The sequence below is a fragment of the Myotis davidii genome, unplaced genomic scaffold, assembly GCF_000327345.1.
Source record: "Myotis davidii unplaced genomic scaffold, ASM32734v1 scaffold1166, whole genome shotgun sequence".
NCBI lineage: Eukaryota > Metazoa > Chordata > Mammalia > Chiroptera > Vespertilionidae > Myotis > Myotis davidii.
Window position 1 is genome coordinate 1,205,491 of NW_006296539.1, and position 10,370 is coordinate 1,215,860.

General features: G+C 36.8%; 1 protein-coding gene across 1 annotated transcript in view; it reads left to right on the forward strand.

Moving 5' to 3' along the window:
• The window catches only part of LOC102770797 (disintegrin and metalloproteinase domain-containing protein 7), a 12,646-nt gene that overhangs the window by 1,195 nt on the left and 1,081 nt on the right, over positions 1–10,370 (forward strand). The window contains exons 2-4 of the mRNA XM_006771931.1: positions 4,830–4,933; positions 8,898–8,974; positions 10,155–10,233. Coding sequence (XP_006771994.1) covers positions 4,830–4,933; positions 8,898–8,974; positions 10,155–10,233 — 260 coding nt within the window. The remainder of the gene's footprint in view (positions 1–4,829; positions 4,934–8,897; positions 8,975–10,154; positions 10,234–10,370) is intronic.

Genomic DNA, 10,370 nt, shown 5'->3' on the forward strand with positions numbered 1-10,370 from the left:
AATGAATTTTTCATTATCACACTTAACCTGCACAGGGATCCTCTGTACAAAGTACTATTATTTCTAGTTTCCCATGATGAAATGAAAATTCTAGGAATATTAAGTAATTTGTTCAATGTCACTAGCTAAGTCATAGGATTATCAGAATTAAGAGGTGAAATTTCTTTATACTCTATTTACTCTGGGTCTGCCATTCCCCAGAAATAACTTTGTCCATTTGGGTGGCAGAGTGAGTTGATCTTTTATGACACATGTATTTATTGCATGACATTTACTATGCATATTAATGGACAAATCCGTGGTTAGAAATGAAAAGTATGATGGGGGTAAAAGCTCCTAATCAATGAGGAAGGTCTTAGAAAAGGGGGAGAAATCAGTAAAAGCAAGGAAACATAGCATCCTGGTGTTAAAATAGTTTATTGATCCTCGAAGATCAAATAGTTTACAGTCCCAACTTATAAATAAGACTCGGAGACCCAGAAAATAAGTAATTTGCCAGAGGAGGCAGAATTAATCACAGGAGAACAGAGAGCTCCTGACTCTGAATTGAATGTTCTTTTCAATGCATTTACAGCACAATTCATGGGTTGAAATTGGCTTCAGCAAAGAGAATTACAAGTTCTCGTTGATTAATATGGCTTTGGAGTACTTTATAATGATGTTTCTTTTAAAATCAGACAGAAAAATGCTAATTTTTTGTTTCTATGTGAAGCTTTTGCCATTACTATTATAGTTTGAATAAGATATTATTGTTCATCCTCTTTATGTGCTTGAATTTATCTCCCCTTTTCTTCATGTTTCTCTTTACAAAGGTGGTACAAGAATAAGCATTTTGGGTCTGCAGAGTGGGCTGCTTCTTATTCTGATTTAGATAATCTCTGTCATCTGTCATCCTTTCTATGCTTTCACCACCGTTGTGGGGTTCCTTGCCAAGTTGCGCTAGACCAGTGGTTCTCAACCTTCCCAGTGCGGCCACCCTTTAATACAGTTCCTCATGTCGTGGTGACCCCCAACCATAAAAATATTTTCGTTGCTACGTCATAAGTGTAATTTTGCTTTTGTTATGAATCGTAATGTAAATATCTGATATGCAGGATGTATTTTCATTGTTACAAATTGAACATAGTTAAAGCATAGTGATTAATCACAAAAACAATATGTAATTATATATGTTTTCCAATGGTCTTAGGTGACCCCTGTGAAAGGGTCATTCGACCCCCAAAGGGGTCGTGACCCACAGGTTGAGAACCCCTGTGCTAGACAAAGAGAGGGAGCAGAATTGAGGGGAAAAAAGGGAGAGGAAAGAGCTCAGGAGGGCACGCCCTAGGGGTATCTGGATTGTGAGGTAGATCAAAAGGGGTCAGCAGGCAAGCCTGCTGAGAGGCCTCCAAGAAAAACACCCCCAGTTGACTATTATGTAAAAAACTGATCCAGGTGGCAATAAGTAATGAATTTGAGACTCTACAACCTCAAACTCATCATGGAAACAAAGATGCGAGTAGATTAGCATCTTATGAGAGGTTGCTTCATTGATTTGCAGCAGAGAAATAAGAAGGAAGCAAAACACCCCCGTACTCGTGTAATCTTTAAGGTCTGCGGTGATGAACACAAAATACAATATACTGCTGATGTGTTACAGAATTGTACACCTGAAACCTAAATGATTTATTAACCAATGTCACTCAAATAAATTCCAAAAAATGTAAAATTTTAAATTTTTAAAAAGATCTGCTTTTGTCTGACATTTGGACTCACAGAGCCCCTTTGATATAGAAGTCTGTTTCAGGCTTCATTTTTGTTGTTTTGTTTTTTGTCTAGGAAGTTAAATATAATATTTCAAAGGAAATGGTTTGGTCAATAGTGCCAAATATTGCTGAGAGGGCAAGTAAGATGAGGAACCAAAATATCCATTGGAGGTAGCAATTGTGAATTCCTTGGAGACAGGCAGCTATATTGGTAGAATCATAAAGGCAAATGCCTGAGTTAATGGGTTAGGATGAACTGTAGATAAGAAAATTACTAAAAATTATATAAACTCTGTGAGAAGTTTAGCTGAAAAGGGAATTAAAAAAACATAATGGTAGGTGCTTGTAGAATATAGGATTGACGGTAGGATATTTTGTAAGGGGGAAGACTTGAGCTTATTTAAGCTTATCAAAAGAAAGTTTTCAATTGTCATAGACTGGTTATGTTTTGGGGGACTACTGTAGGGATAATCAATAATGTGAAACAATGTTGGGGATAGAATCACACACACAGATAAAGGATGTATTGGCAAAGGGATAGCTCTTCGAATATAATAAGAGAACACAGACATATAGGTAAGTTTTCACAGGTCCTTTACACATTTACCTATTAATGTGTTCTTTTTTGCATTGATTTGAAGAAGTTCTATATTATAGGGACATTTACCCTCAACTTCTATTATATATTAGAGGCCTGGTGTTTGAAATTCATTCCCAGGTAGGGTCCCTAGGCCTGGCCAGCGACCAGGGCCAATAGGGGCCTTCCAGCTGTCAGCTGGGGCCTCCCTTCATTTCACGTCACCCCCTGGTGGTCAGCTCATGTCTTAGCAAGCAATCGAACTCCTGGTCTCCTGGTTGAACTCCCGAGGGGACACTTTGCATATTAACCTTTTATATAGATAGGTGGTGCATGCATTTATAGAGTTTTTGTTTGTCTTTTAATTTAAATTAATTTGAAATTTATAGCATAAATGAGTTTTCATAAGTAAGTGTAGATGAAGGTGGTCAAAAGGTACAGTGATAAGATAAGTAAGTACTAGGAGTTTAATCTCCACTTACAGATAAGGATAGCATGGTGACTATAGTGAACACTCCTCTGTAATATATAGGAAAGTTGTTAAGAGAATAGATCCTAAGAGTTCTTAACACAAAAATTTGTTGTTTTTTTTTTTATCTGTAAGAGATGATGGATGTTAACTAAACTTATTGTAGTAATCATTGCACAATATCTGTAAGTTAAATCATTATGTTGTACATCCTAAACAGAGTTGTATATCAGTTACATCTCAATAAAAATGGAAGAAGAAAAAAGATAGTCCTGGCAAATGTATCTCAATTGGGTGAGTGTTGTCCCATGCACCAAAAGGTTGCTTGTTCAACTCCCAGTCAGGACATATGCCCAAGCGGTGGGCTTGATCCCCAGTAAAGGGCATGCAGTAACAACCAACTGATATTTCTCTTTCTCCCCCTCTCCCTCTCTCTCTAAAAATCAATAAAAACATATTTTAAAAAATATGTAAAGTTATTTTCCTTTATTTCCCCCTTTTGCCCCCAATGACTCCCTGGGTTCTTTTATCAGAGTGGAAGCAAAATAAAGATTACTAACTTGTGTTTCATACAGCATACTAAAGGCCATTATTTAGCTAGACAGTTCCCAATATTTCTATCTATTTTGTTATATCAAATTTTCCTTTAAAGTTTCTGCATGTGGCATTTTGAATAGAAAGACCTTCTTTGACCAAAGTTTATATAACATTCTTCAACCATTTTTTTCCTGAGGCATACATGATTTTTCTTTTTTTTGAATTTTTAGTGCACTAGGAATCATTTACAGTGGGCGTGAAGTCGGGATCTCTGCCCAGCCCACCTGCACCACCAGCACAGTGGTTGCCTTTAATTAGTACATGCTGTCCACCCTCCAGGTTTTAGCCTCAAGCACCTTACAAATTGTGTAACGTGGGTCAAGGAACACTTCCTTGAACTGGATCAAAACTGTCTAACTACCTGTTAGACCCTTCATCCTTGCTGTGGGAGCAAGGACAAGGAACTGTGCACATTTTTTCTCAAGCACATGCATCCCTCTTCAACCAGAATCATTCAGAATGCTTTCCGGGAGTTTAATTTTCATGATTTTATTCACTTCTCAGTTTAAAGGTACGTCTTAATCCTTTCATCAGGGTTTTCTTATTGTGCAATGAGGTGATGTCTTTTTAATCACAACATTTAAATGCAAGCGATAAAAACAATATCCTTTGTTGATTTTGCTGGGAACACAGCATAGGATTTGAACTAGATTAGAGCTAATCTTGAGATTCTATGATTCTATGAAATGCCATGTCGCTCTTAAATACCCTGAGTTACAGGGGCAAGGAGGCAGGGGTGAACTGAATATTTGTAATGCGGCAGACACTGTACTAGCCATGAGCCACTTTGTATATTAGCATGCTTAAGTGTTTATACTGTGATCTCCACTTGCAGATAAGGAAATCAGAGAGATTAGGTGTGCTGCTCACAAGCTGGTAAAACTTTGATTCAAATAAAAGAGCAGATTCCAACGTCCCGTGTCTTTCCTCCACATGGCTCTTTGGTGTGGCGACTACCAATGTGACAGGAAATGTGTAGATTCTGTGTAACACCGATTCAAGAGTATCTACAATCCTTTAACCAGGGAGGCCTTCTATTTCGCTTCTTGAATTAAGACTTCAAATGCAACTGTCCCTGGGAGATACAAACAATGATTTGCATGGAAACAGTCCATTCTAGGGCAGGCTTTGTCAGGTGGCAGAATCGAGAGACAGGCATGAGAAGAATAAGATGACAAAAGTGACAACATAGAACAAGGTTAAAAGAAGAAGCTGAAGCACCCTGATTTCTTTGCCTCCTTTCCAATTTTACTTACATTTTTCTACTTTGGGAACATCTGTCTCAATGCCCTTCCTTGTAAAGTAAGGGTGCTATTTTATAGTGATGTTGTACATGGCTGCTAATTGGGAGCAAGTGAACTCTGTGAGAGTAATTCTGTTATCCAGTCACCGTGGGTGCATGTTAATGCCGCATGTATTTTCCCTTTACGCTTCCTTTTAGAAAAGGCCGTCCATGGAGTAGAGGGTCAAGAACTGGTTTATCCTAAAAGGCTGCCTGTGATAGAGAAGCGAGATGTTTGGCACACTCATGATTATGACCTACAGGTATAGATTTCAAAGTAATCCATAAAATGCATTGCTTTCACAGGCGTGTGGAAAGCAACCTCTGTTTCCCATTAGAAGCAATCATGAGAAGAGAGAAGTCTCAACTCTTCTCAGGACTCCCAGTCAGTTTATGGCCTGTGCCTGCGTGGGTGGGAAGTGGAGGATAAGAGGAAAGAGGCCCTTGACAGATTAGGAGTCAAGCTCAGATGTTAGGGGGCTCCATCAACATTTCTCAGTTTGTGTGAGGAGCTCCACCACCCGCTTTCAGACTGATGTAAGGCAACTCACTTGTTCTGGGCTGGCTCCCCGTGAACAGGGATCTGATATGCAGGCTTACTCGGCTGACAGGTTCTGCAGCAGAGATGGACAACTTCCACAGCATCAGAAAGGCCTATTTGGCCCATTGGTTAGAAGGGTGTTTATTTGGGTGTTAAAATTAAAAAGTTACAACTTTATTTTTAAAAGTAATAAATGTTTACTTATGTAGAAAATGTATAGTACACATCATGGGCGCAAACTTTAAAATGAGGTTATTTTCAATCCCCACTATTGTAAAAGACATTCAGTGTTGGCCCTTGTATTTTTATTCCCAGGCAACTGCATTTTGAGCCTTGGGTTTTTACTGTCACTGTGACCTAACACTTCCTGAGAGGGCAAACCTTTCGCAGGGCAGCGCCTTCTCTTCCCTCCGCCATTAGAAGAGCCAGCCCCCCAGGCTTCACTTATTAGGTCTGTCAGTCATAATTAAGGCACATTGTAATGTTCCCCATGGTACTATTGAGGCCTCTGTAGTGATGGCTTGAGGTGATGAAAAAGCAACTGTTTGTTGCCCTTTGGAAACAATGTCTACTCTAAACATTTTCTTCTGATAATCTCCTTACAAATAGATTTGTCTTGAACTGTCTTTTCTCACCTTCTCTTAACTGGTGGATTGTTGGTACCCAGCTAAGAGGGCAAAACCAGCTTTCTACCACCCATTGTGTAAAAGCCGGTGGGCTCTTCTGGCATCTGTTAAGACTTAATCAATACTGACATTAAAAGTCCACAATGAATACACAAGATGAGCTTGAACTGAGGCAGGAAATACACAAGATGAGTTTGGAGCACCTTGTACCAGGAAGTAAGGAAGTTCTCAAACAGACAACCTCTACCCACAATGAGGAGAGATATTAAGAGAACATGGGAGCCAATTGAAATCGCTCCCAATGGCCAAGGAAGAAACAATAAATTGAGCACAACAATAAATGACATAATTTTGGACCGTAACATAAAATAAATGTCTATGACACCATATTGATATAAATAAGTGATTTAATAAGTCGATAAATTTGAGAATAGACACCCCGTACAGAAAAATAAAAATATTGGTGTAGATATTCTCCTCCCCAGGAGGTGGGGCATAACTCCTTACCCTTTAAGCCTGGGCTGTGCCTAGTGACTTCCTTTCAAAGAGTGGACTAGGGAAGAGGGACAATATCACTTTACAGTGAAAAAAGCTCTCAAATGTTACCTGAGCCAGGTACCAGTGTTAGCATCACCAGGGATGTCATGTTGATAGTATATACTCTGGTTATGATGTGATGGAAATGGCAGTTTGTTTGTTTTTCTCCCAAATCTCCATAAACCCAGTCTAAGCATTTGAAAAAACTCATAAAAACCTAAATTGAGAGGCAGCCTACAAAATACCTGACCAGTACTCTTCAAAACTGTCAAAGTCATCCAAAATAGGGAAAGCCTGAGAAACTGTTATTGTCTAGAGGAGCCTAAGGAGACATGACAATAAAATGTAATGTGGTGTACTGGGTGAGATCTTATGGCCATAAAAGGACAGTGGACAAAAATGAAGGAAATGTGGCTACGTGTAAATGTTAATTATAATATCAATTTTGATTCATCAGTAGTGACAAATACACCATAATAACATGAAGGAAAACGTAAGTTGTGGAGTTACATGAGAATTCTCTATATTGTCCATCCAACTTTTCTCTAAATCTAAAATAAAACTAAATTTAAAACTTAAATAAAATTCTAAAATAAAAAATAAAGGTTATTTAATCCTGTTCATTAAAACAATTAATGACACAGTTAAAAATAACTTTATCACCTCTGACATGTAAAAATTGTTCCTCAATATTAGCTAATATAAAAATTTATATTCATTCACATTTCAAAAAGTCCTGATATACCATCCTGTTATGCACACAGGCATAGACACACACCTACATATCTACACATAAAGGTCATCTTGTTGTAAAATGGGATTCAACTCTCATTTAATTGAGAATCTGTTTCTTGCCTGCCAACTATGAATACTGTGTCTTTATAATAAAATCCTAATTTTATGTTACACTTGCACACCTCATCTTTAACAAACACAAAACTCCCCTCTCCCTCCTCAAAGTTGCCTCTCTTCAGAAGACCCTCCTCTTAGTAGAGGCACAATCCAGAAACCAGAGGTAGTTCTTGACTCCTCTCTTCAGCCTCCCCCATCAAACAATCACCTAGCCTTGTAGATTCTATCATGTAAATATCTTTCAAAATTATCTACTGTTTCTTATTATTGCTGCCACTTCCCTGCCCAAACCACCAGTATCACAGACACAGCCTTTACATGTTTCTCCTGCCTACAGTCATGATTTCTGCTGACTCATTACCCTCAATAATTAAGACATCTAAAATATCACACCTACTGCATTATTCTGCCAAAAATGTTTGCTTCTCTTTGCTCTTAAGATACCGTCTAAATTCTTTTAAATGGCGCACTAAGCTGTACATGATTTGGCTCCTTCCTACTTTTCATTTCCGTTTCTACTCAACTTGACTTTCCAAAAACATTGGACTTCTCTGCATGTGTTCTTCCTTGTCCCTGACACTTCCTTTCAATACCCTCCTACACAGTCACTGTGTTTCTCCTCTTAAGATGCTTATAATACTCAATTACATTTGCTTGATTTTCTTTTTTTTGCCACACTATGGTTTTCATGAGAGCAGTGACCACTAACGTGTGCATCATTGTATTTTCCATATGATCACTGTGACTGAAATAACATCAATTGAATAAATGTATGAACAATAAATTGAAGAAATGTGTAAGATATATGTCCAATAACTGTGAATCCCTAAATTATAAAGAATTCTTACCATTCATAAATAAATAAGATGCCAGAAAAAAATGGTAAGAGGGCATAAATTAGAAATTCATATACAAATATACAAATAACTAAACAAAAGGAAATATCAATTCTAATTGTCATTAAAGACAACAATTTATGACAAAAAGTTATTTCATTATTTGAACAATTTTATTGATGTTAATATTGTAAGGCAAGGAAACAAGAACCACTATAAATTTTTGGTGAAATTCTAAATTTGTACTTCCATTCCTCAGGTTTATCTGGAATTATTTACCAAAAACTTTACACTTTTTCCATGTTGTTGACAGTGAAATTCTGTCTACCTAGAGTGAATAGGCCAAATCAAATTTCTGATCTAAGTGTAAATTAAATAAGTTCACATTATGCTTTTCAGCAGTAAAATACATACTATAAAAGAATACTTATTGGAATAGAAAAGTGGTCATGGCCATAACTTACTTTTATGTAAAAAAAGTAAGCTACAAGACCAGTGTACACAAAACTGGTAAAAATACATAAGCAGAAGATTCATTGGGGGAGTGACACAGCAAGGACATATAATAACATATATCTCTGGATATAGGAGCAATATGAATTTTTTCATTTTCCCTTCTTTTTAACTAGAAATAAGCACCAAACATTTATTTAAAAATAACTGGAAAGCAAAAGCCTGCATATATTAGCTTCCTTATAAATTCAGTTTTATCCATATTTACCATTTTGCCTGAAAGGAGAGCTCAACTCTGGGTAGACTACCCAGCCCATTGCCCACCCTCAGCCCACCCTGAAGGAGCACATATCTAGTTCACCTTATGGATATTGTTTTTCAGGAAACTTATGACAACGAATTTATATATGAAATAAGTCTAAGTAAAAAAACCTTCATACTTCACCTTTTAAGATCAAGGTAAGTTCTATTATGATTTTAATAACATAGATTTATTGGTCTATAGTATTACCGTTTTTGTAAAAACTTCCAGTGAAGTGAATTGAAGTCATTTTCATCTGTACATAAGCTGAATTCCTACCCTTCAAATGTAAGCCCACATCATTTCAACAGCCTAACAATTATAGACACTATTCTCTAGTTTCTAATTTACTCCCTATTGGGGGTACTGGAGTGCTTTGAGCTCTACACACACTGAGAATACTCCCACAAATACTTTGTGAATCAGTGGAACAAAGGAAATTTGAGAACCATGGTTCTTAAGGGAACTTTATTTAAAATAGATATCAAAGCAAGTTCTGTTTGCACATGGAGCAAAATTGAAAGAATTTTATAGTGAACATTTATATACCCATTAATATATACAGATATCCATAATCCCATCAAGATAGACATATACACAAATATTCATTAACATTTTATTATGCTTGTTCATATCATAATTCCTTTATATATTTACCCATCCATTCACCCATCAGTGTTTTTATGCATTTTAAATTATATTGCATATAAACTTCAATAAAATCCCTCTAAAAAACAAATATATCATTAGGGTTGGTCGGTTTTTCTTTTGATGTTAAAATTTTTTATAATGAAATGCACAAACCTGAGTATACATTCATTGAGTTTTGACAAATGCACATAGCTGTGTTACCTAAACGCCTATAAAAATAAACTAGAAAGTTTTGTTTTTCCTGAAAAGGTCTTTATTTTCTCTTCATTCTAAAAGGTCATTTTTTGTGGATATAAAATTATGTGTTGACAGAGTTTTAGCAAATACTGCTGACATATTGTCCTCTCCTGTGACTTTATAGTCTCTAATGAGATTTTTTGCATTAATTTTGACTCCTAAGGCAAGCGATTTTTACCAAGATAATATTTTCTTCACGTTCTTCTCAAGGTGCCACTTTGCTAAAGCTGCTAGAATATTTTTCTTTTTCTTTTACATTTTTTACCAACCCATGAAATCCAGGTAGAAAGTTGTTCCACGGGAGTGGGTTAGTTTTGCTTCTCACTTTTCCTGTAAGAGGAGTTTCTGAGGTTCGGAAGCAGTCTGGAAGCTTCTCGCTCACATAATTGGTTTTATCCACTCACTGTCAAAAATGAGCAAATCTCAGCATTTCTCTGTCCTCTTTTCCAGGGAGTTCCTAGCCTCAAATTATAGTGAAACATACTACACAATAAACGGAGAGGAAATCACCAGCCATCCTCAGGTTAAGGTATTTTATCAAACCTTCCTATGTGCCTTCTCTGAGATCTGATTTCTCCAGTGATTTTGCAAATCAATCCTAGCTTTACAAGGAGCTTCAGAAAGTGTTACATCCAGAACGAATCCTGCATTGACTGTTGTCACTGA